The 26,949-nt window shown below is 37.0% G+C and overlaps 1 protein-coding gene across 3 annotated transcripts in view; it reads right to left on the reverse strand.

The window, feature by feature from the left end:
* Positions 1-894: 894 nt before the first annotated feature.
* PPM1A (protein phosphatase, Mg2+/Mn2+ dependent 1A) overlaps positions 895-26,949 on the reverse strand; it is a 43,371-nt gene continuing 17,316 nt past the window's right edge. For 2 of the 3 annotated variants that reach the window (XM_080676364.1, XM_080676363.1), the window contains 5 exons: positions 10,752-11,605; positions 7,958-8,075; positions 3,834-3,942; positions 2,118-2,175; positions 895-1,143 (listed from right to left, as the gene is read on the reverse strand). In XM_080676364.1, coding sequence (XP_080532490.1) covers positions 1,114-1,143; positions 2,118-2,175; positions 3,834-3,942; positions 7,958-8,075; positions 10,752-11,585 — 1,149 coding nt within the window. In that variant the 5' untranslated portion in view covers positions 11,586-11,605 and the 3' untranslated portion in view covers positions 895-1,113. Of the gene's footprint in view, positions 1,144-2,054; positions 2,176-3,833; positions 3,943-7,957; positions 8,076-10,751; positions 11,606-26,949 lie in introns of those variants that run through there. The other variant, XM_080676362.1, reaches the window with a different exon arrangement.

Below are 26,949 nucleotides of genomic sequence, written 5' to 3' on the forward strand. Positions count from 1 at the left end.
ACATATCTTAATGAAAAATAAGCAGCCAGAAAGAAACCCATTTAAAAAATAGATTAAGGGACAACAGAGACTAAAATCTTTTAGTCTTGCCAATGGAAAAGAAACAGTTCCATCTATGCCTTGAGTAACAGGATGTTCCAATTAAGAGACTAACATCTTTCCCCCTGAAAAACTTCTCATTTACAATGGCATGGTGTTTTAAAAGGGCAAGGTAAAGGAGGAATTACACATACATGATTAAATTTCTTGTTTGTTAAATCAAGCTTTATTGATAAAATGGAATTCAGAATATCTTACTAGGAACAGCAGCAGGCCCAGCCAATCATGATAGCAAAATGTGGCAGTCTCCTACTATCTGTAGGAAGCTGCTGCTTATCAATTAATAATTAAAGGTAAGGACTTGTAAAAGAGGTGCAAAGAATCAAGGCATTTTAGCCCCAAGACTGATATTCTTATGAATATACTGTATAATCTGCAATACTCATGACAACAAGTAGAGAACAACCTAAAAGACAATTATGTGAAGGGACCAGCTTTATCAACAATGCCAATCCCACTGCCAAGAACATTAAGATAGTTTCCAATTAACTCCCTGGATGCTCGGCTTTATAAGATTTTGGAATTTTTCTCCATAATCATGTGCACAGTTGAGCGTCTAGCTGACATGGCTGCTGCTCTCTTTGTCCCAACCCCAAGTCCAAACACAACATGACTTGAAAGGTCTATATATCTGTTGCGTCACACAACAAGCCAAACATTTCTTATAACTTTGATAATGATTTAAAGCAGTTCATAATTAAATATGAGCATTTTGTACAAGGACAGTTACACTTTACAAAAAACAAAATCATACAACAAAAATTGCTGGAGTCTGATTTACAACATGAATTATGGTTTAAAATCACGTTTACATAAGTCTCAAATTTACAAAAAAAAAAAAAAAATCAGTTCTGGGCTAGCTGTTGTACTGCTGAAGTTCTCTGGTGTGTAATCACTCTCACCCATGTCATATGCTCTTCTTTAAAGTTGAGGATGAATGTTAAAAGGTTTAATGAAGTTGAGCTGTACTCTCCTTTGGAGGTGAAGATAAACTCCATGGCTAGATGAGCAGTTTTACCACATATCATCAGTCGATGTAGAGTCCTTTAAAAAAGAAACAAAACAAGGAACTAAATTAAAGCACAGAGGTGCCATAATACATTACTTTCTGGATAATGAAGAAGTTAGGTTTTGTAAAGTTGACTTTCAGAATATGTTTCTTAAAGCTTATGTGTATATGTGTATATGAAATATCAATATTTAATCTTTAAAAAAATTGTTAACCCTTTGTTTTGTTTTGGAATACAATACTACTTGAAATATGATTTTACCATGAGTTTGACCAAAAGTATTTCTAAGCCAATAAAACCACTAAAATTTTTTTCTTCAATAAAACTCAATTTTTTAGAACATTACTTTTATAAACTTTTTTATTGCATAAAGATTAAGACCTCAAGTAATATGAGATTTGAGGAGGCTTCATATGCAATATGTAAAATATTTCAGAACTTGCCCAAATGATTTGAAGTTACCACTCTTCTACACTAACCATACTATAACACAACTGTAATAGGAAACTTAATTGAAGAATGGCATTCCAATGTCTATTTACATAAACAGAATTCTTTACTTTAATATTTAAATGAAGTATTAGTACTTCAGATTTTTGGCAAAAGTATTCCCAACCATAAAAAAACTACTTAGTGGAGATGGGCATTCTGAAGTTCTGTTGTAGCTGCTTACAAACTCAGAATAATTCAAGATTCTGAGTAGATATATTATTCCCAACTTCAAAAAAATGTTTAGTGGAGGCAAACCTGCTGAAATTGACTGCTTGTAGAGGCTTTTAAAACCCACAATAATTCAAAGGGACTTTCTTCTTTTTTGAGAGAGGTGGCCACTCACCATGATTATGTCCTCAATCACTAGAACTGTGATGCAGGCAGAGTTCAGAGCAATCAATCAGGGGTGTGTGTAAAAGAATGGGTGCAGTGAACAACTCTGCAAAAACAGGTAGGAAGGATATGCATTTAGAGTGGAGGGGAAGGAAAAGCAGAGGGAACTAAAATGCTACTTACAGTGTCATCATTTTTGTAAGGATTCAGTCTATTGTAAACGGCTTCAATTATATTCCGCCTAAATTTTAAAAAATGCAGAAAGTTAATTTTTCTTCAGAGCGTAAAGTTGTTTAATAACTCACAGCCAGGTGTTCATTAAAATGTCAAAGATAATTTTATACTTGTAAATTATTTTAGTTCTATTTCTAGCTGTCAATAAGTGAGCCTCACTTTAAGATACATGAGGCCCAAAGTTACAGTAGAGGTAAATTTACTCTAAAATGTAATATTCCACCAACCTAATTAACAGAAGACTAAAAGTAATGAAAAAAAAAAATCAGCCACTATGGTCCATTCCTATTTGAATTGTTTAAGTGATTGTAAGTTGGCAATGATGGTGCAGTTCTTATGACATACTAATATATTCGGGTTAAAAGTTGAATGTTTTGAACTGGAAGTTAATTTCAACCTCTGTGATAGTAAAATAATTTACATATATTTTACATTTCAGTTTGTGCTTTTTGTAATGCCCCTTTTAAAACAGCTTTATTAAAACTTAATTGTTCCTGGCCGGTGTGGCTCAGTGGTTGAGTGACAACTCATGAACCACAGTTTGATTCCCTACCAGGGCACATGCCCGGACTATGGGCTCGATCCCCAGTGGGGGGGACATGCATGAGGCAGCTGATTGAGGATTCTCTCTAACATCAATGTTTGTATCTCTCTTAAAAAAAAAAAAATCAATAAATACATATCTTTGGGTGAGGATTAAAAAAAACAAACTGAAATGTAAAATATGGCATTTCCCTGACAAGTCTAGGATTTCGTTTTTGAATAATATTTCGTAAAAAAAAAATCTGTAGTGGTATTTATAAGTTATAGCTTCCCTACTTCCAAAATCAATTTGAAAATTTTATAGACATTCATTTCACAGGTCATATTGGAAAAAAGTGTTTCATAAAAACAAAAACTTCAAACATGAAGTTTTATAATGACTAAATGTGAAAAGATGATAAAAAAAAAATATGGTTACACTTATGGAATACAGTGGAGAATCAATGAAATTAGTCAATATATCCTTATAGGTCAATTATATAGATATCTGAGGTAATAATGTTTTAAGCCTTAAATTATAAAATGCCTTAAAATCTTCACTTTAGTTTCTAAAGATGTAAGCTTAATACTTAACATAGTAAGTCCATCTCTGTGAGATAAAGTGCAAAGAGAAAAAGGCAAGAAATGAAACCTTACACCAAAACCCAACCTACCAGCAATCAACAATTAAAAACACTGGGAAAAGTCAGATGTAAAAAAATGGATCCAATGGAGGAGAAAAAAGATGCTAATCTCTGGGGTAAATTATCCAGGGCTTGACATGATCAAATATAATAGTAGAAATAATAATGACACTTAGAATTTGGCAGTGCTATGGAATTTAATTTAAAAAATTCTTTCACTATATTATCTCACTTATACTATATAAGGAAATCCAAACCTCCACTAAGGACAGCTTTCAGTGTAATTAGTTAAAAACAGTAACATTCTAATACCTATTCTAAACAAGCATCATATATCGTTAATACTGGAAAACACTGAACCACAAATAAAATGTTCTGAAGATACAGATAATTTCATCACTTTAGAAATTATGTACTAGTAAATATACATTTAATCAGCAAACACCTAACATTTTCATGTACTAAGATAAATCATAAGAGTATGCAGAATGTAACTTACTTGCTTGCCAATTCACCTCCTGGTGGGAGGCTGGGGATGTTCTCACTTGCTAATGTGCGCATCACATGGACTAAGTCAGGGACGCCTTCCCCCTGCTTCTTTATGATTTCTGGGAATCAGAAGTACTTTTTTTGTAAGTGTTATCCAAATTTAATTAAAAAAAACTGAAACAAAGATAACTTAGGTTTTTAAAGATGGCATTTACCATATCTGAGATTTTCTAAACTGGTGTAGGGGAAAAAAATCAAGTTGACCTTAGAACATTTGTGACAAAGGGATGTACAAAATGACACAAAAGGTATTTTCAATAATTAATTGCAAAGTGAAAATAAACAAGACAAAGATGTGAAAACACAATTTCATGTTAAAATTAATGTGTTATATAATCAGATATACATGTGTACAAATGAGATTATTCTTCTTAAGATGCCAACTAGTTACTTCTGAAATCAACTCCTCTCTTTAGACTAGAAATATATTCCTTGAACTTTGCCCTGAAAATACACTACACAGATTTAAAAAAAAAAAACACAATTTCAAGATTTGAAAAAAAAATTAACGTTTAAGTACAGAGGAATTTATTGATTATATATTAATGCAAATTATTTTTACATATAATTTTATATTCCCCAAAATGACTCCTAAGTAGCATGTGCAGATTAGGTTATGTACTAACATATCATTCTGTTTAATTTTTGTCTAAAGTACCTTTAAGCAATACAGAGATACATAATACCTTTTCCTTAGTTGATTATTTGAACAAAGCCTATAGAATGTAAAAGCCTAATTTCATGACCAAATTTTTAAAAAGAAAAAAATTGATAAATCATACAACTGTATTTGAAATCAATAATTCAGTTATTAAATGAGTATGGTGATATGATCTGCAGTGTTGCCATGCAGATGCATTCATACCACAGAATACCAACAATTATGTACAAGCAATTTAAAGAACTCTCAAACTATTCACTTTAAGTGTAAGTCTTTACTTGAAGTTTTAGCATATTTAATTCTAAATGCAAGATCATGCCAAAGGTATTTGTGTAAGTTATGTGTTCAAGTTTGTTCAATTTTTTGTTTTGTAATGTTTGTTATACTAAGATATTTTCTTTGTCACCATTGGGGCAAGAAAATTATCATTCTAGTTCTCAATTTGTAAATACCTTTGAAAATAACAATGTATATAAAGATCTTTCATTCTTTGATTGAATCTCAAAATATTAATTCATCTTTAAAGCCACCTATTAAAAGACAGACAATACTACCCATGTTTCTTTATATGGCTCAAACTATCCTTTTAGAATTAAGGCCAAATTTTACCATCTATTATATTTTGCCTTTAAAAATGAACAGTCTTAAATCTGAACAAAAAGCAAGGATCTCAGATTTGGTTTGCCAAGTTCCTTTATTGTGTAATCTTTAACATCTAGTATATTTATTCTACATGGTTCTAATGCTGCAAATCTGCTATACAAAAATAAAGGGATTTGATGTTTACCTAAACTGCACAATTTCACAATCTAAAGCTTTTATTACACTTAACATACAGTCTCTGCTAAGCCAATACAATTATTGGGTAGATAACTAGACATAATAGAAATGAACACTGATGATAAATTCAATCAATGATGGTTTCAGGTCTAAAAAAATCATTACCTTGAGTCATCTATGCTTGATGTATCTTACATCTCCTTTGTTAAAATATAAATTAGGATATTTTAATTGTGAAGAAAATTACAGGAAGACAAATTCTTAAAAAAATAATGTAAGACTTTAAAAACTGTTAATATCTCCTATTCCACAGGGGATAATACATGTAAATTATCTGACCATTAATACTACACTAGCCTTGTTTCTTTCTGCTTTTAAAAAAATGAAAAGAAAGAACTTTAATAAATATTCCTTAATTGTTCTTGGACTATACATTTTAATTAGAATTGTAAAAAGACTAAATGCCTTTTATTGAACAACATTTATATATAGAAGATCGATGTTTCACGTACTCACATAAAAACACATTCTGCTCTTCCATCCACTAAGTCTGAGAGATTCTAGCAGTTATCTCCAAATTAGCAACTTTAAAGCTTGGGCACCCAGTAGCAAAGATTTAAAAAATATGTACATACAAGTATAATCTTAAACTGGCTTAGTAGAACCACAATCTTAGGTGATATGGTTTAAATTATGAGCTCAATCTTTTCACACCCCAAGAGAGTCAAGTTTTAGATGGGCACAGATAACAGCAGGAGAGTTGAAAAGTCTCTGTTCTTTTCTGTGATGTGGACAGAGAAGTCAAAAGTATTCAAAACAAATAAAACGAAGTTTAGTAAGTCACAGCAATTTACTGAAGGCATGTATTTAAAGAAATAAAGAAAAAGGTATTCGATGTCTGTTTTAGAAGCTAAATGCAGTATTTTTCACTTTTTAAGATATAATTTTTATAATAGTTATATCCTTTCTGTTTTTTAAATATAGTAGTTTTAATTAATGTAATATTTATTCTCTAGTTGCAGTCTCATCAAATCTCAGTAAAGAATATCGTATTTAGTTTATGACATAATAATCTCCAACTGAATGGCATAAGTGTAATAACACTACAACATATCAAAAACATTGAGTATTAATGTAAACTGTTCAGGTGGCAATTCTTGTTCAATAATAAGCATTATAAAACTCAATAGTGTACCACAAAATTATATATCTAAAGCAATTATTTAGAATAGCATCAAAATTAAGAGTGCACATTAAAAAATAGCAGTTTATTTCTAAAATTTGATCCCATTTCATAGTAAATGAAACTTACTGTTTCTTTAAATAGATAAGAAAACATCTATGCCCAAATTACTTTAAAGTGCCAATAAATTAAATATCAACTTATCCCAATACACATTTTTCTTATGGCTTCATACTTTTTCACTAACCAGCAGTTTAAACCAATGTGATATGATTTGATATCACTCTAAATATTTTATTTTACTGTATTGTACTAAATATATCACTATCAAGTGGAGAACTATATAAACAGCAGCTATAGATAGTACTGCAAATCAAAACCAATCATGATTCTAATATCAGACAGATTATAACTGATATCAAACAGTAAAAGGGAGAAAACAAATTAAAGTGCAGAATAATTTTAATAATGCAGGCACAGCAGGATATAATAGTGTGTAGGTCAATGCTTACATGCTATTAGAGGTCTTTAACGTGCAAATTAATGACATTAGGAGCCCAAAATGCATTTTAATGCTATTATAAGCATGCCAAGTTTTTCTGCTTAAAGAAACTGCATAATTTACATGCTTATGGCATATATGCAGTAAACTGGAATTCTCTGAGATTTAATATTTATATCAAATATTAACTGCATTAAAGATCATTTAAATTTTTTCAAGGATTTAAAGGCATTACATTTGAGAGTTACAAACATCTTTCTAATGATCTCAAAATAATTTGCAGAATTCTGACAAATACATTCCTAGAATTCCAAACTTATTTCTTGGTTTTATTCAGCATTTATATTTCTGCCAGGTAGAGACCTAGTGTGTTCTCTCTTCAGGTCTATGTTGTCCAGGTGTGGCAGTTTATGACTTTGGCAAGGAAGTCTTAAAGGAGTTTAAAACAAAAATTTTAAAGTGGTGGCACATGGAAGTTGTTAACAACCATGCTGTGCTCTTCAAGTTATTAAAAAACAAAAATAAAAAACAAAACCCCTAAAGATCTAAACTTCATATACACAGCTTTACAAAGATGGTAATCAAATTATCACCATCATCAATAATCTGTTTATAAATAAATGAACCACAAATTACTTTCCTGGCATCAAATCACTCATACCAGTGAATTCATCAAGAATTTTAAAGCATACAAACACTTGAGCCTTTTAAAACAAAAGTATCCTGAACAGAATGTATAGGACCACACTGGTTGTTATTTCTGGTGATAACTGTGATAAAAACAATCACAAACATCTAAACAGCTACTACAGAAATGCTCTTTCCCTCTTTTGTACACTAAACACTAGATGTCAAAGGCATGTAAAGATATAAAAGCTAAAATGTTAAAGTTTGATTGTGTTGAGGTTTTCTTTAATAAAGAAACTTATTTTTTGTTAAATGATCCACCTTCTACTCTGCTTTCCAGGTACTTGTCCAACTCTGCCTCCTTCTTCACTGCTTCTGGCAATACTTTGGGTGCATTTGGGAAACAGATCAATATCACACTCATGTTGTCTCGACTTCCCTGGGAAGAAAAAAGTTTGAGAAAATATTTTGGTTTTCTTTTTGCTCTTGGAAGCCTTGAGAACCTTTACAGCCATGCCAATTATAAATATACTTGTTTTAGTGAAAATATATATTGTTTTTAAGGAGGAAAAAAATTTATGAATATGTGGAAGGTACACCCATCCTAATACATATTGTATATATATAGTATACAATATAACCAACACTATAAAAGCAGGACTGAAACACTACAAGTTAAATTCCACTGCAATAATAATTTTTTAAAATTCTATAAAACAAAAATATTTCTGAACATTTGTTGGTGGCCTACTTAACTTGAAGTAATATGATACCTAAAGACAAGTACACATATACACATTCATTTAATTCAAGAAAATAGAAAATTCCAGTGGTGTTTTTAACTATATGACCTGTAGTTACATATATACTTGACAAACTTACATTTAGGAAATTATAATAAATTGTGGGGCTAATTTACTTAAGTAGATATACATCAAGTTTATAAACCAGCTTTTAACTTTCAAAATTCAAAAAAATTGACTTTTTGAAAGCACATTCATTTTTAAAGACACCTAGATATTCAAAATACTGTAATTAAAATACTTGAATCAATGTGGAGTGCCCATACTTTCCCTTCCTATTAGTAATTGGAGTTAACTTTTTACATTTTATTTAATCTCACTGTATGGGAAAACCAACTTATATCATTAGTTTAAGCAAACAATAAATACTAAGATTTAATAATAAAAAATCTTGGGGAATTGTATAAAATGTGGCAAATGATAAGGTATTGAATAATTTTTTATGAGAATAGCTTATTTTTAGAGAGAGAGGAAGGGTGAAGAGAGAAACATCAACGTGAGAGCACAACATCAATCAGCTGCTCCTGTATGCCCCCTATCGGGGATTAAGCCCACAACCTGAGCATGTGCTCTGACCAGGAATCAAACCAGCAACCCCGGTGCATGAGATGATGCCCACGCAACTGAGCTACAACGGCCAGGGCTGAATAATTTTTAAAACAGAGTAGCATGCAGAAGAGAAAAAGTGGAATCTGAACCATATTTACTAATATCGGAATCTGACAATTCTCTTAAGAAAACAGCTTTTAATTTAGCTATCAAGCATTTAATTCTCAAGTGCAATAGAAAAAAAACCCCAACAAATAGATGCTATTTTTATGCATACTAAAAGGGACAAAGAACATATGCATCACTGTTTGATTCTCCTCAAATTCAAAAATTAATAGTGTACACTATTAAGTTGTGGCTCTATTGAATTTTTAACTTAAGTGCTGAATGTTACATAAACTTGATTCGTGTTAGATGATACAAAAAAACTGATCTCTAAGTACGATCAGATTTTAATTAAGTTTAAGTAGAGCTGGCAGTGTGCATATAAAACTAGAGTACTGTCCTGGCACATGTGTTCCGTGGTTAGAGTGGTGGCTTGCATACCAAAGGGTCATGGGTTTGATTCCTAGTCAAGGGCATGTACCTCAGCTTTGGATTCAATCCCCATCCCTGACCAGGGTGCATGCAGGAGGCAACCAGTCAACGTGCCTCTCTCACATTGATGTTTCTCTGTCTATCCGCCCCCTACTTTGAAAAGCAATGGAAAAAATATCCTCAGGTGAGAATAAACAAAAAATTAAAATTAAAAAAATTTTAAACTATAAAGAGTATTATGTCGACTTTCTATTTCTGTATGTTAAAAGAAAATCAAATACATATAGCCTCAGAAGAGTTGTACATAATCAATATTTGCTTAAAACAATCAAAAAATTAGTCAAGGAGCATTTCTGACAAGAGAGAACAGTGTGGTAGAAAGAACACTAAACCTAAGTCAAGGCTTAGATTCTAGCCTTAGTGCTACCAGAGAAATAAATTGTATAACCCTCTAGAAGTCATTTTTAACTTCTCTAGGATAGGGAACAGCATGTACTCAGTACACACTATTTGCTAAACTCAGCACTTCGTATCTATACATTAGCTCATTAATTTAGTTCCTTAATAATCCCGTTAGATATTATTATCTTCATTCAATAGCTGAGAGAAATTGACAATTTGTTCAATACTCTAGAGTACAAAAGTAATAGAAGTCTTGATTCTAGGTGTGTATGACTAAGTCACAGAGCCTTCTCTGGCTTCAGCTTCCTCTGTAAAATAAAGGTGTTGAGCTGGCTCATGTTGACTCTATGTTCAAGACTATTACATCACACCAACTGATCACTCAGTTCTTTGTTGGTGCTATAGATTCATTAGACGACAGTCTCAAAGCAATAAATATACTGAGTTATCACATGGTAAAAATAAAACATGAAAATTCTAAAATACTTTTCATTTACAGGTACTGAGACCTAACCTTTTACTATCCTTTTTAAAACATGCACTTCTATATAATCGTTTTAACTTTGACAATATTATACAATATTAAAAATCTCAAGTAGTCATGGTTACTAAAAGACTAAACATTCAGATTATAACTTGCATATTCAGTAACGGGGTTATTTATTTATAAAAAGTGTTCCTATAGTTTTATAGTGAAGAGTATCCTGCAATTATGGCAAAATCTTATTTCTGGGAACTACCAGGTTCTAAGATGATTAAATATTATAGTAGTAAATAAGATGGCATAAAATCATTTTATCTTTAAAACAAAAAAGTCTAGCTACCTTATACAAACAGGTGTCGACTACTTCATTGCAAACTTTCTCAAGGTCATCAGTGACTTCAAGTCTGGATCTTACAAAATCACAGAGCTCTTCATTTCCCATAACATCCCAAATACCATCACATGCAAGGATAATGAACTGATCATCTTCTTCAGATCTTTCAATATCATGGACTTCAGGCTCTGGTGAGACAAGCTGCTCTGTAGGACCTTTTCCATGGACACATTTGTAATCAAAGTCCCCAAGTGCCCTGGATACAGCCAGAGAGCCATTCACACGCTGAATCATTACAGAACCACCAGCATTCTGAATCCGTTCTTTTTCCAGTGGATTACTTGGTTTGTGATCTTGTGTGAAGAAATGAACTTTTCTGTTCCTACAAAGTAAACCTCTCGAGTCTCCACAGTTAATGAAATAAGTATGGTGAGGAGAAATTAAGACACCCACAGCTGTTGACCCACTTCTATCTGCACCATGTTTCTTCTCTGACATAACTCTCATGTGTTCATCAATCTCCAGAAAACCTGTTCTGATTCCATTCTTTACATTTTCAACAGAAGGTGCTCCTGCAGACCCTTTAAAATCCTGGTTATTGGTGATGTGATCTAACAAATGCTCACAGCAGTATTTGGCAACCTGAGAACCAGCATGCCCATCGTACACAGCAAAGAATGACCATGTTTCAAGTCCACTTGGCAAACCAATCACAGCTGTATGTGCATCCTCCATTTCAACTCGCCAGCCTTGCATGCTGCTTAGCCCATATCGCAACCCATTACCCTGCCCCTGGGCATTATGTTTTTCCATCTTTGGCTTGTCTAAAAATGCTCCCATTATGTCTTGATCCTTTAGGTCTGCAAAGGAAGAGAAACAAGAAAACTAGTAACTATTTTGTAAACAAAATACATATCCAACAACCTTTTAAAAGTGAAGGAGATAAAAAGAAAACTTTCAATAAGAATTTACAACTCTTGATAAGCAGACACTCACTGTATTGCTTACTTGGAACCTGGGTATTAAGAAGGAAGAATTGGAGGAAAGACTGACCAGGAACAGCTAAGAATGGACAGCAGGCAGAAAGAACTAAAGCATCAGGATAAAAATGGCAGATCCAACACTCTTCAAAGCATAACCACTCGAGGCAGAAAGACTTGGCAGTAGCCATCAACTTATATAAACTAGGCTTCACGTTTGGGGATGCATTAAACATGTGAATCTTTTAGGGAATCTCAGAATTAAGTTGTATGTGTATATATTTAAAAAAAGCCAAGTTAATACACAGGACATACGAAAGGCTTACTAAATCAAAAATCTTAATGAAACATTAAAACTTTCCAAAGTTTAATTCCAAATTACCTAGTTTTATTCCTACTCCATCAACCCTCTGAAAAAGTAAAAAGTGATCTACTCACAAAGGTCCAAATCTGCACCCTTTCCTTTAAGTCTTTGCTCATGTCAGTCCCTTCCCTTTCCTCCCTACTTATTAAAAAAAGCATACCCCTCCTTTAAAGTTTACTTAAATTCTACCTTTTCTATTCTATAGGTTTTTCAGTCTTTGATAGCCAGTAAGTTATTCAACTACCATAAGTGGTCCAGCTTCAAATTTCAAGTTGCAAAATAATTATACATACATATAACAAAGCTTACATATTAGTTAATCTACTGTAATGTACTAGTATTCTATTAATCTAGTGTTAATAACATGTATCACTATTATTATGCTCTACTAGAGGCCCGGTGCATGGATTTGTGTACCAGTGGGGTCTCTCGGCCTGGCCTGTGCCCTCTCACAATCCAGGACCCCTCGGGGGATGTCGGATAGCTGGTTTCAGCCCAATCCCCACAGACCCGATCCAGACAGAAGGGAGCCCGATCCTCGCAGGCCCAATCCAGACAGGAGGGAGCCCGATCCTGTGCATTGAGTGTCTGTCCCCTGGTGGTCAGTGTGCATCATAGCGACCAGTCAACTGGTTGTTTGGTCACTTAGGCTTTTATACATATAGATGGTCATTAGGTATAAATTGTAAAGAAGATGAAAGGGACTACGGACAGCACTGTGGACAAGCCTGAAAGTTTACCTAATCTAATGCTTAGCAATAATCAAAAACTAAAATCCCTGGTGTGAAAGGAGCCACACAAGGCAGGGAGACAGTTGGTCAGGATTTAGGTTGGCCTTTACTTGAGTAATAGTCTAGGAATGTAGAGACTTGGGGTCCAAGTCATCAAATGAGTCACAACTGAACACAAAGCAATCTGAAAAAAAGACAGAATGAGATTTGATGGAGGTGAAGGGGAGATGGGTAGTAGGGAGTAGGAATGGGAAAAATTACCTACGTAAATCAGGGTACAGTTATGAGACTAGGGGACTCATGAAGTTGGTGATGCTAAGCTCTGAGAAGAAGGTAGGAGAGAAAGGGAAAGAAGAAAAACGAAAGAAATAGTTTACCAGCAACCTCTCCCTGTTCCTTTTCCTACTAGGGTCAAACAAATACACTGGCAGAGAAGTCTGGTTGACTGGTACTATAAAATAATCTCCTGCCTACTCCTCTACCCCCTGTTGTAATTCCACTAATGGAAGGTAAATAATGAAAACTAATCACCATTCATTTCTTATGTTGGTATTCATCAGAGTGCTGTTCTGACACAAAGTTGATAGACATTACTTTGGTAAATGCAGGGTGAGTGTTTTGACTGAACAAAAATTAACATGATGACACCTTAAGAATTCTAGAACTTCTCAGTGTTTTATAAGCATTATCTCAATCGTTCTCCTCAAAAACCCTATAAAGTACATAATAATAATATCTCCAATATACAGGTGAAGGATCTTTGTGAGACTAAAAAACTTGGCCAAAGTCATTCAATTGATCAATTTAGAGGAATAAGAACTCTAATTCAAACCTGCCTGACTCTAAAGCACCACTTACTACTAACGTAATGGTCCACACAAAAATAATCTGTGGACCTTCTGAAAACTTAAGATGAACAAATCAGAATTTCCAGGGTAGGGCTGGAACCTAGGTATCTGTGGAAAAGATTAGATATAATGCCTAGACAGGTAGAGAAGTCTGGTAGGTAGATGATTGAGCCAGGTGAAGGTAAGCCATCTGCTGAAGGTAAAGCAAGTTGCCTCATCTCGATACCTTTAGCTAGGCCAGTGGTCGGCAAACTCATTAGTCAACAGAGCCAAATATCAACAGTACAATGATTGAAATTTCTTTTGAGAGCCAAACTTTTTAAACTTAAACTTTTTCTAATGCCACTTCTTCAAAATAGACTTGACCAGGCCATGGTATTTTGTGGAAGAGCCACACTCAAGGGGCCAAAGAGCCGCATGTGGCTCACAAGTCGCAGTTTGCCAACCATGGAGCTAGGCTAAAGAGAAAGAAGGAGGTATTATATTTAAGAGGCTTGATGACCACTAATCTAGCATTCCTTATCTGTGCAATGGGCTCTGAATATTGCTGCAAGACTTTAATGAGGTTATGAGTGCAAAGTAGCCATATATAATCTGACAAAAATGGTGCACTCAGCAAATGGAAACTAATTATTATGACACTAGAGGCCCGGTGCACAGATTTGTGCACGGGTGGGGTCCCTCCGCGTGGCCTGCAGAGATTGGGCCGAAACCGGCAGTCCGGCAGTCCAACACTGCCTGCCACCACTCAGTAGGCTTGCTGCCGCTCTGTTGCAGTCTCTGGGCTGTAGTGGCCAATCATGAGCCCTGTGTCTGGCACATGTCTGTCAGCTGAGTGGCACTCCCGCTGTGGGAGCACACTGACCACCAGGAGGCAGCTCCTGTGTTAAGTGTCTGCTCCCTGGTGGTCAGTGCGCATCATAGTGACCAGTCAACCAGTCACTTGGTCACTTAGGCTTTTATATATATAGAAGATAGATTCCTACATACATAGCCATATCTAGATTCTGATTATCACCTAAAAGGAGCCTGTCTCCTTTATAGAAAAGTCCAGAAATTACTTTTCAGATAGACATATGAAACTACCAAATAAACAATTCTTTGAAGATAAATAGGGTATACTTCCTAAAACCAAAACCCAAACTTTTGAAATACAAATATTAGAAATGTAAAATTTTAGGTCTAGCTCAATAGAAAATGTACAATATAGTCATGGCAAATTAATTTTGTGGTTGAACTTTAATATACTGAAAATAGGCAATTCATAAATCTTACCTCCTGGGATTCTGAATAATTTATAGAATCCTGGTGAAGGAGCCAACTATAGCTAATACATACAGCAGATGGTTATGTAAATATAATTCTTACCAGAAATTATTTACTTACAAATACTATGTTTACATAGTCATCTTCCATAAGTGAACTACTAAAGAATATTTTGTCAAATTATTAAATTGGCATATATTTATAAGTAATAGATGCCCAAGGGGGATTCAATTTGCCCATGAAAGTTTAAGTAAGTTTCTGAGAGAAATTTTAGTTCTTAACAAGTCTTAAATCTACTCTAAGCACATACTGGGTCTCATCACACACTACCATTATCAGTTGATCTGGACTTTTTAAAACAAACTACTATGACAAGTATAAGACTGAATTCATCAATGATATAACCAGAAAATTTAGTGAACATTTTGGTCTTTTAAAACCAAACTAATTCCCAAATTGAAAAATTGTAAGGCTGTGCCAGAGAATCACTCATTGCCCTGGCCTCTGTGGCTCAGTTGGAGTGGCGTCCCTTGCACCGGAAGGTCACAGGTTTGATTCCCAGTCAGGGCACATACCTAGGGTGCAGGGAATATACAGGAGACAAAGGATCAATGTTTCTCTCTCACATCTATGTTTCTCTCTCTCTTGCTCTTCCTTCCTCTCTCTCTAAAAAATCAATAAATATCCTTGGGTGAGGATAAAAAAATAAAGTGAAAATTGGTAGATTAAATATTCAACTCAAGTAGTGAAGAGTACAATCAATCACACACAAAACTTAAGGAAAGCTGAAGGAGTGTATTATAAAAAATTAAGGTAAACATGATAAGTTATGAGAGACAAATGAGTAAAATAGGTAAACCACCTGTTAGCCTAATTGAGAAAATTATTAAAATCTGCAACTAGCCCTAGCTGGTTTGGCTCATGGATAGAGCATCAGCCTGCAGACTAAAGGGTCCCAGGTTCGATTCCGGCCAAGGGCACATGCCCAGGTTGTGGGCTCGATCCCCAGTGGGGGGTGTGCAGGAGGCAGCTGATTGATGATTCTCTCTCATCATTGACTTTTCTATCTGACTCTCCCTCTCTGAAATCAATAAATTAAAAAAAAATTTTTTAAATAAAATCTAAAAAAAAAAATCTGAAACAGGCTATACTTACCTCACAGATAGAAAGGTGTTTTATTTCTTTGTTTTACATTTTATAAAACACACTGTATAATTCTTTGCTAATAAATTTGAAAATATGAAGGACACTGACAAGGTTCTTGGAAAAATAATTACCAAACTTTTTCAAGCTTATAAAGACCTGTAACTCTCAAATGAAATTAGAAAGTTATCAAAGAACTATCCCTCAAAAAAAATTCCAGAACAAAAAGACTGAAGAACCATCCCAGGTTAAAGAAAACCAAAGGATATTACATCAAAGTGTAATGTGTGATCGTGCACTGGCTTATATATATTTGTGTGTGTGTATATATGTTTGTGTAAAGAGAATTTGCATGTGCATACACAGAGAGGGGAAAAATTTATAAAACAAATGCGGCTAATGCTAACAGTGGTTGGTCATTTACATAAATCTGGAAGTTCATTGTACTCTTCTCAAATTTTCTGTAAGTTTACAAAGAAGAAAACTTCCTATTTTTCACAAACCTACCATAATCTACACTAATAAAAGAGAAACATGCAAAATAACCATCACTCTGCTACACCCACCAGCCACGCCCACCAGCCAATCAGGAGTGGGCATGCAAATTAACTCAACCAAGATGGCAGCCAGCCATGGAGCTGGAGCAAGCAGGAGGCTTGGGTTGCCCTGGCAATGGAGGAAGTCAAGCTTCCCGCCCGCCCTGGCCTCCGCTCAAAGCTACAAAGTTTCAATTATAGAAGATAGATAAATCCTAGATATTTGCTTCCAGCCGGCCCTGGCCTCCACTCAAGGAGGTGCTGAAAAAAAAGAAAAAAGAAAGAAAAAGAAAAAAAGGAGGGGCTGGGACCTTGGGTAGCCGGGGGATGATTAGGCCAGGATGGGACGGCAGGGGCCGTTGGGATAAGCAGACCAGCAGGGGGGCCAGTTGGGGGTGAGCAGGCCGTCAGTGGAGGTGATCAGGACAGCGGGGGGGGGGGGGGGCAGTTTGGAGTGAGCAGGCCAGCAGGGGGGCAGTTGGGGGTGAGCAGGCCAGTGGGGAGGGAAGATGGGGGCGAGCAGACCAGCAGGGGGGGCGGTTGGGGGTGAGCAGGCTGGCACGGGGGGCAGTTGGGGTGATCTGGCTAGCGGGGGGGGCATTTTGGGGCGAGCAGGCTGGTGGCAGGGGGCAGTTGGGGGGTGAGCAGGCCAGCAGGCAGAGTGGTTAGGGGCAATCAGGCAGGCAGGCAGGCAGGCAGGAGCCAGCAGTCCCGGATTGTGAGAGGTATGTCTGACTGCTGGTTTAGGCCTAATTCCTGTAAACTGGCAGTAGGACATCCTTCGAGGGGTCCCAGATTAAAGAGGGTGCAGGCCTGGCTGAGGAACACCACCCCCCCCACTAATTTTGTGCACCAGGCCACTAGTACTGATACAAAAACTGACAAAGATAGCACTAAAAAAAACCCTATAATCCAAATACACTCATTAATACAGATGCAAATAATCCTAAGTAAAACATAAGATTTTTTACAAATCACCAAGGAGGATACATTTTAGGAATTTAAACCCGAGCCAACCTATTAATATGTCATTTTTTTAAAAGTTCAAAGTAGAAAAACATCATATCATCGCTTTATATGCTAAAAGGGATCTGATAAAATTCATTCCATAATATGATAATATATATTTCAAGCCAAACAGGGAGCACAGTGATTAGAACAATTTCCAGAAAACAAGGATACATGCTCTTATCCCTATTATTTATCAATGTCTAGAAATAGTGATCAATGAAGTGAAGATTTTTTTTAAAGGGGCAAAAATTATGAGACAAGATCCAAGTATTATCTGCAGATAATGACTATATGATGGCAAACTCAAAATCTAAAACATTATTAGGAATAAAGAAAATTCAATAAGATTAGAAATAATAATTGCTTGGAAAAAAAACAAATATATCTAATTTAAAAATTAACAAGAAATGATTCAAGATCTTTAAGAGAGCCTCAGGATAAAGACACTACTTTTTCTTAGATAGTAAAAGTCAATATTGTAAAGATGTTTATTTTCCTTTTATTAATCAGAAATTTAGTATAACCACAACTGGGCCTTTAAAATTTTTCTTTTAAAAATGTATTTTTATTGATTTCAGAGACGAAGGGAGAGGGAGAGATTGAAACATCAATGATCAGAGAGAATCACTGATCGGCTGCCTCCTGCACGTCCCCCAACTGGGGATCCAGCCCGCAACCTGGGCATGCGCCCTTGACTGGAATTGAACCTGGGACCCTTCAGTCCGCAGGCTGAGGCTCTATCCAGAGCCAAACCAGCTATGGCACAACTGGGTCTTTTTGTTGTTCCCAGAACTTGATTCCAAAATTCATATGAAAGAATAAATGTTTGAGAATAGCCAAAAGAGTCTTAAAAACATGAGAATTTACCATATCTAATACTGAAACAATTTAAGAGAGAACTGATCAGTGGAGTAGAATTTACAGTCCAGAAAGAGAGCTGTAAGAACAAAAATTCAATAAATAGTATTAGAACAGCTGCCTTATACTCTTGTCCTCCTGTGGAGAGTAGCTGAATCCCTATTACACATCTTAAAATAAATACCAGGTAATTAAAGATTTAAGTTGGAAACACTAATAATAAAATGATGCAAGTACATGTAGGCAAATGTTTCTATAATCTTATGATAGAAAAGGATTTTATTTAAAAATAAGTATGACATCAATAACAAAACAGGAAAGACTGACTGCAAAGGAATAAAATGTGACTCCAGAGAATAAAACCTCTACACTATAAAGCTCAGAAACTTGAATGGCAAATATTTTTAAATAAGTATTTGCAGTATATGTAACCAAATTAATATTCCTAATAAACAAAAGGCTCCTATAAGACAACAAAATGAACAATTTAAAGGAAAAGAAATGGACAAAGAACATGAACAAACAATTCAAATGGCCAATAAATATATGGACCACCAATCTCATTAACCATTAAACACAAATTTGTTTTTACATATTACTTCATCAAAGAGTAAAAATTTACAATGCCCACTATTGGCAAAGAAGTAAAAATATATCCTTTTCTTACGCAGGAGAGCAAACTGGTACTTTTCTGAAGGATATGTATGATATACATTAATTTTAAATGTTGACTTTCATATAAATATTATATATTTACATTTTGAAGTGCTTCTCTGTTTCAAATGTATTTTTAAAGTAGATACAGAACATCAAGAGACCAAGCTACCTTTGCTAATGACACACTCTTAAGATACAAAGAACTTTGTGAAGCTGAAACTGTGAAAGTTGGGCTCAAGTAAAAGCGACAGAGAGAAGTCCACATCCTACAGGGACTAACAATGTCCCTGTACAAGGCTGGAATAGACCCCAGGCTCACTGAAGTTACTAGTATGTGCTTAGTGAACGGAAGTATAGAGAGATATAAGCCTAACCATTTTTTAAAAATTGAATTTATTGGGGTAACATTGGTTGGCAAAACCATACAGGTTTCAAGTGTACAACTCAGCAAAACATCTGCACACTGCATCGTGCACCCATCACCCCAAGCAAAGTCTCTTTTCATCCCCATTCTCCAGCCCCCTTGCCCTCCTCCACCTATCCCCCTACATTCCCACTTTCCCTCTGGCTTATCACCATGTTGTTTGTCTGAGTCTATGTGTTATGTACATGTTTTTTGGCTAATCCCTTCACCGTCTTTCATCCAGACCCCTCCTCCTCCCTGATAGCTGTCAGTCTGTTCCATAGATCATGACTCTGTTTCTATTTCGTTCGTCAGTTTATTTTGTTCATTAGATTCCACATATAAGTGAGATCATATGATATTTGTCTTTCTCTGACCATCTGAGATAAGCCTAATCTTGATGTTATCAAGAATGAGGGGAACCAAGCGTTTAACCTAAGACATGGTTCAGACTGGGCACCCCAGGGACAAAATGCAGGCACATGCAAAAACATTAAATAAGAAGGGTGAAAAGAAAAAAAAATAGCCCAGTTGTATGGCCAGTTGTTTGAACATTGTTCCATGCACCAGGAGCCTGCCAGTTTGATTGTTGGTCAGGGCACATGCTGAATTTGTGTGCTTGGTCCCTGGGATGGGGTGTGTGGGAGGCAGCTGATCAATATTTCTCTTTCCCTTCCTCTCTCTAAAACCAATAAAAGATTTTTTTTAAAAGCAAGAAAACAAAACTAATAACTTCTATTTAACATGAAATTGCAAAACCGAACTCCAACATACCAGTATATAAGGAAAATTAAGATGGACAGCCAAAAAAAAAAAAAAAAAAATTGTAGGAATTCAATCTAGAAGAAAAAATAGCACTGGCCAGGTGACTCAGTTTGTTGGGAGTATCATTCCATAAACCAAAAAGTTGCAGGTTCCATTCCCCATCAGGGCAAATACCTAAGGTTTCTGGTTTGGTCCCTAGTCGGGGCATGTACAAGAGGCAGCCAATTGGTGTTTCTCTCTCACATTGATGCTAAAGAAACATATCCAAGGGTAAGAATTAAAAAAAAAAAATAATAGAAATAATAATAATTTGTAAGTAATTTAAAATACATATGTTTAGGACCCTCCCAAAGTTAACAAGAACAGTAGACATGAAGGAAAATTTTTTTAAATTCAGAAATCAAACCAGAATAGTTAGCTGTTAAAAGAGAGAAACAGAGACAGAAAGAGAGAGAATGTGAACAGGAGAAACACAGTCAGAGAAACAAAAACAACTGAGGCCACATAAACTGAAGGTGTAAATTAGTAAATTGGAAAATAATGCTTAGGAATTGCCTAGAACACAACACAGAGATTAAGAAGAAATACTGGAAAAGCAATATTCAAAGATATGAAAGCTAAGGAACTTTCTAGAAATGAAGGGAAGTTTTCAGATCAACAATGTATTTCAAAGAGTACCCACAGATAATACAGCATACACACACCGAGGCATATCATGGGAACATCAAGAATGCTAAAACAAACAACAAATACTAACATTTATATCACACTTAAAATATGTAGGACTCTGTCCTAAGTGCTTTACATATATTAATGTAATCATCACTACAAACCGCCCTCCATGATACAGATATTATTTCATTATCTCTGTTTAGACTTGCCCAAGATTTCACAATAAGCAGTGGTGACAAGATACAGAAAAAACTACCAGAGAGAAAAATTATATATAAAGGTATAACAATTATATAGAGACCAGCCTTCTCAGAGATCAACTCTGCCAATTTTCATAATACGTACAATGAAATAATATCCTGAGGGTGCTAATGGGGGGGAAAACCTATTAACCAAGAATTCTTTATTTGCTTTAAAAAATATCTTGTGCAAAATACACTTCCAGATAAAAACTAGCCATACTCTGTTATTATGATTACTAAAGGATACACTTTAGCAAGAAGAAAAGTAAACCCAGGAGTGTGATACAATGAACAGTAAATACCTCAGAAACTGGTATTAACTATTTTTTTAAGAAAATCACTTTTATGCTACAAAAAGGGGAAATATGGCAATTCCAAAATGGCTGCAGAGTGTTAGTAAGTGGAAGTTAACATTGGCACTCTCCTAGGACCAAACTGGAAATACAACTAAAATACAGAAAAACTGCCCTGAAATATCAACGTAAAACTAGCTGGAGAGAACCCTAATAACCAAGTATGGAAAGTGGAAACCATATAGAGATTGGTAGGAAGTGTGGAGGCACAAAAGGGCTGGCCTGGCTCCCACAGACAGCATCTGAAGCTCTGGAGAGCTTTCTCAGCTGTGGAGGGTTCCCACTGAAAACTCCGGGGTCTAAACCCCAAGCTGGGCTCCCCAGCCCAGAACACAAGAACTGAGAAAGGTGCTTAACATCTGGCTGTGAAAAGCATCAGTGTTGCTTTCTGCCAGTGAGAGACAGCTGCAAATGCAGGCACCCTCTTAAAGGGCCAACACACAAAACTTTGTGTGCAGCCACTCACCTTGGGCTCCAACGGAGGGAGGACAGAGTGGACTGGAGCAGTATGAAGAAGAGTCCAGGGTTAAGAGCACTGGGGTTGGAGCTTGGAGGGCAGACACCCTGGTTTCCTGTGCTGAGTCATTCCCTCATGCTGCAGAAGACATCTTTCTCCAGCAGAACTTTGCTACGTAAGTGGATTTTGACAGGAGCAAAGGCAGTTGCTCCACCCTGTTGGAAGACCTCTTGCCCCACTGTGTGGTTGACAGCCTGAAGCTAATCAAGTCTGAGTGTCAAGTGGACTGCAGGCAAAGGCAGGTCTATGGAGGATTTGAGTCTTTGCCTGATCTCTTTCTGGGCCTGGGGCTAAGAAAAGCAGATCCTGCTGCACATCTTGGTCTTTTCCAAAGGCACCCAGTCCCAGCAGATGGAGCTACAACCTATGGATTGCTGATAGCTCCAAACAGGGTACTCAGTCACAAACAGCATCTGGCAGAGTTCTGCACTAGAGATTGGGAGTTGTAGCAGAACTACCTAATGCATAGACACAAACCAAACAAGGCAGCCAAATAGGGGAGACAAAAAAAAAACAAGCCCAAAATGAATGAACAAGAAAATTCTCCAGAAAAAAAGATAAATAAAATGGAGAAAAGAAAGAAAGTTATCAGCTATGGAGTTCAAATAATGATGGCAAAGATATTCAACAGCACGAGTAAAGATATAGTAACTATATAAAAAGACCAGTCGTGAATAAATAATGACAAAGCACTAATAAAGAACACAGTGGAAGGAATACACAACAAATTAGGGGAAGCCGAAGAGCAGATCAGTGAATTAGAAGACAGGGCAGAAAAAAAATCACTCAGAGAATCAAAAAAACAAGAGGACAGCTTAAGGGAACTGTGGGAAAACATGAAATGGAACAACATTTACATAATAGGAGTACCAGAAGGGGAAGAAAGTGAGCAAAGGATAGAGAACGTATTTAAAGATATCATGACAGAAAGTTCCCCTAAACTGGTGAAGGAAAAAGTCACACAAGTTCAGGAGGCACAGAGGGTCCCAAGCAAGAAGAACCCAAACAGGCCCACACTCAGACACATCATAATTAAAATGCCAAAAATTAAAGACAAAAAGAAAATCTTAAAGGCAGTGAGAGAAAAGCAATTTGTTACTTACAAAGGAGAACCCATAAGGCTGTCAGCTGATTTATCATCAGAAACTCTACAGGCCAGAAGGGAATGGCATGAAGTATTCAAGGTAATGAAAAGCAAGGACCTGAAACCAAGATTACTATATCCAGCAAAGTTATCATTCAAAAGAGATGGTGAAATAAAGAGCTTCCCAGACCAAAAAAAGAGGCTAAATGAGTTTATGAACACCAAATAAGCACTGCAAGAAATGCTAAAGAGACTGCTGTAATGAGAAGAAACAGAAACACAGGCATAAAGAAATAAAATGACAATAAATAAGTACCTATCAAAAATAACCTTAAATATAAATGGATTAAATGCTCCAATCAAAAGACATAGTGTAGCTGAATGGATCCAAACCATGACCCAATTATATACTGTCTACAAGAGACCCACTTCAGAACAAAAGACGCACAAAGGATGAGAGAGAAGGGATGGAAAAATTTTTTCCACGAAAATAGAAACAAAACAAAACAAAAAGCTGGGGTAGCAATACCCATATCTGACAAAATAGACTGACAAGACACAATAAAGATACTATCTAATAAAAGAGTAATATGCAAATTGACCATCACTCCAACACACAAGACAGCTGCCCCCATGTGGACACAAGATGGCCGCCACAAGATGGCCAGCAGGGGAGGGCAGTTGGGAGGGAACAGGCTGCAAGGGAGGGCAGTTGGGGGCGACCCGGCCTGCAGGGAAGAGCAGTTGGGGGGGACCCAGGCCTGCAGGGGAGAGCAGTTGGGGGAAACCAGGCCTGCAGGGGAGGGCAGTTAGGGGTGACCAGGACTGCAGGGGAGGGCAGTTACGGGTGACCAGGCCTGCAGGGGAGGGCAGTCAGGGGCAAACAGGCTGGCAGGGGAGCAGTTAGGCATCAATCAGCCTGGCAGGGGAGTGGTTAGGGGGTGATCAGGCTGGCAGGCAGAAGCGGTTAGGGGCAATCAGGTTGAGCAGTTGGGAGCCAGCAGTCCTGGATTGTGAGAGGGATGTCCCACTGCCCGTTTAGGCCCAATCTTACCGGGATCAGGCCTAAACGGGCAGTCTGACATCCCTGGAGGGGTCCCAGATTGGAGAGGGTGCAGGCTGGGCTGAGGGACACACCACCCCCCCATGAACGAATTTCATGCACCGGACCTCTAGTCACTATATAATACTAAGGAGATCCATCTAACAAGAGAATTATAACTTTGGTAAACATATATGAACCCAATATAGGAGCACCAAATATAGGAACTAAATATATGAAAAAAACTTCTAGAGGACTTAAGGGAGAGATAGCAAGACTGTCATAGTAGGGGACTGTAACAACCCGCTGACTTTCACTGGATAGATATTCCAGACAAAAAATTAATAAGGAAACTCGGACTCTAAAGGACACACTGGATCAGATGGACTTAATTGACATTTATAGGACATTTCACTCCGAAGCTGCAGAATATACATTCTTCTTAAGTGCACCTGGGTCATTCACAAAGACAGATCATATGTTAGTACACAAAACAAGTTTCTTACAAGTTCAAGAAGACTGAAATCAGCCCTGACCGATTTGGCTCAGTGGATAGAGCGTCGGCCTGCGGACTGAAGGGTCCGGGTTCGATTCCGGTCAAGGGCATGTACCTTGGTTGCGGGCACGTCCCCGGTGGAGGGTGTGCAGGAGGCAGCTGATCAATGTTTCTCTCTCATCAATGTTTCTAACTCTATCCTTCTCCCTTCCTCTCTGTAAAAAATCAATAATATATATATATATATATATACATATATATATGATTGAAATCAAATCAAGCATCTTCTTAGATCACAGTGGAATGGAATCAGAACTATAGTAAAATCACTCAAAAAACATTCAAACACATGGAGGCTAAATAGCATGTTATTAAACAATAAATGGGCTACCAATGAAATCAAGAAAGAAATAAAAAACTTCCTGGAAACAAATGAAAATGAACACACCACCACCCAAAATCTCTGGGTCACAGCAATAGCAATCCTGAGAGGGAAGTTCATAGCACTACAGGCCTACCTCAAAAAAAACAAAAACTATTAACAATGAACTATTTAATCCTACAATTTAAAGAATTAAAGAGAGAACAACAAGAAAAGCCCAGAATAAGTAGAAGGAAGGAAATAATAAAGATTAGAGCAGAAATGGCATACAGACTTAAAAAAAAAAAATCAATGAAACCAAGAGCTGGTTCTTTGAAAAGATAAACAAGATTGATGAACCATTAGTCAGACTCCTCAAGAAACAAAAAGAAAGGACCCAAATAAAGAAAATCTGAAATGAAAGTGGAGAAGTGTCAACTGAAACACAGAAATACAAAGGATTACAAGAAAATACTATCAACAATTATCCTATCTCAGTGGTCGGCAAACTGCGGCTCATGAGCGAGCCACGGTTTGCTGCTCTGTTGACTGATTAGTTTGACGACCATTGTCCTATCTAATAAAGAGGGAATATGCAAATTGACCATCACACCACAACAAAATGGCTGCACCCACAGCAGAGGCAGGGATTCCGTACACAAGATGGCTGAGCCCACAGCAGAGGCAGGGATCCTGTAACACAAGATGGCTGTGCCCACAGAGGAGGCCGAGTTCCCGTAACAAGGCTAAACAAGCAATCAGCAGGGACCTGAGGCTGAGTGGCGCTGGGCCGGGACAGAGGACCTCAGGCTGTGCCCACAGCCCGGCGTTGGGCCGTGGGACCTGAGGCTGCACCCCCTGCCTGTTGGGGCTTAATAGGGGACCTCAGGCTGCGCCCCCCGCCCCGATGCTGGGCTGGGGGACCTGAGGCCACGCCCCCAACCATGCAGGGCTTGACGGGGGACCTGAGGCTGAGCCCCCCGACTGGCAGAGCTTGACGGTGGACCTTAGGCCACGGCCCCTGGCCTGGGCCAGGGGACCTCAAGGCACGCCGCCCAGGCCGGGGGAACTGAGGCCGCGCCCCCCGCCCGGGCCAGGTGAACTGAGGCCATGCCTCCCACCCAGTGGGGCTTGACAGGAGTGGGTCCAGCCAGGTCTGGATCTAGCCCAATGGGGGTGGGGCTGGCTGGGTCTGGGTCTCACACGATTTCGAGGTGTACGTGGGTAGGCAGGGACTTGATTCTGGTTCCTGTGGCACGTCCCAGACTCTGACAGGAGGAAGATTTTCATATACATTTTACTAATTTCCTTTCATCTCTGACACTTCTATTATAGAGAAAGGGCAAATAGCAATATTAAAATATTTCCTGTAATTAACTCCCTTTTAATGTGTATGAATTTCATGCACCGGGTCACTAGTATGCCATAAACTGGACAATGTGGATGAAACGGACAAATTTCTATAAAAATACAACCTCCCAAACTGAATCAGAAAGAATCAGAAAACCTGAATAGGCCAATAACAAGAGATGAAATAGAAGCAGTAATAAAAAAAACTCCCAGCAAACAAAAGCCCTAGTCCAGATGGCTTCACAGGAGTTTTACCAAACATTCAAAGAAGAGCTAACACATATACTCCTCAAACTATTCCAAAAAATCCAAGAGGAAGGAACACTTCCAAGTTCCAAGCTCTTTTTATCAGGCCAGCATTATCCTAATTTCAAAACCAGATAAAGACACTACAAAGAAAGAGAATTACAGGCCAATATCCCTGATAAACATAGAAGCTAAAATCCTCAACAAAATATTAGCAAATCAAATACAGCAATACATTAAAAAGATCATAAACCATGACCACATGAGATTTATTCCAAG

This window comes from Plecotus auritus (assembly GCF_963455305.1).
Source record: "Plecotus auritus genome assembly, chromosome: 1".
In the NCBI taxonomy this organism is placed as follows: Eukaryota; Metazoa; Chordata; class Mammalia; order Chiroptera; family Vespertilionidae; genus Plecotus; species Plecotus auritus.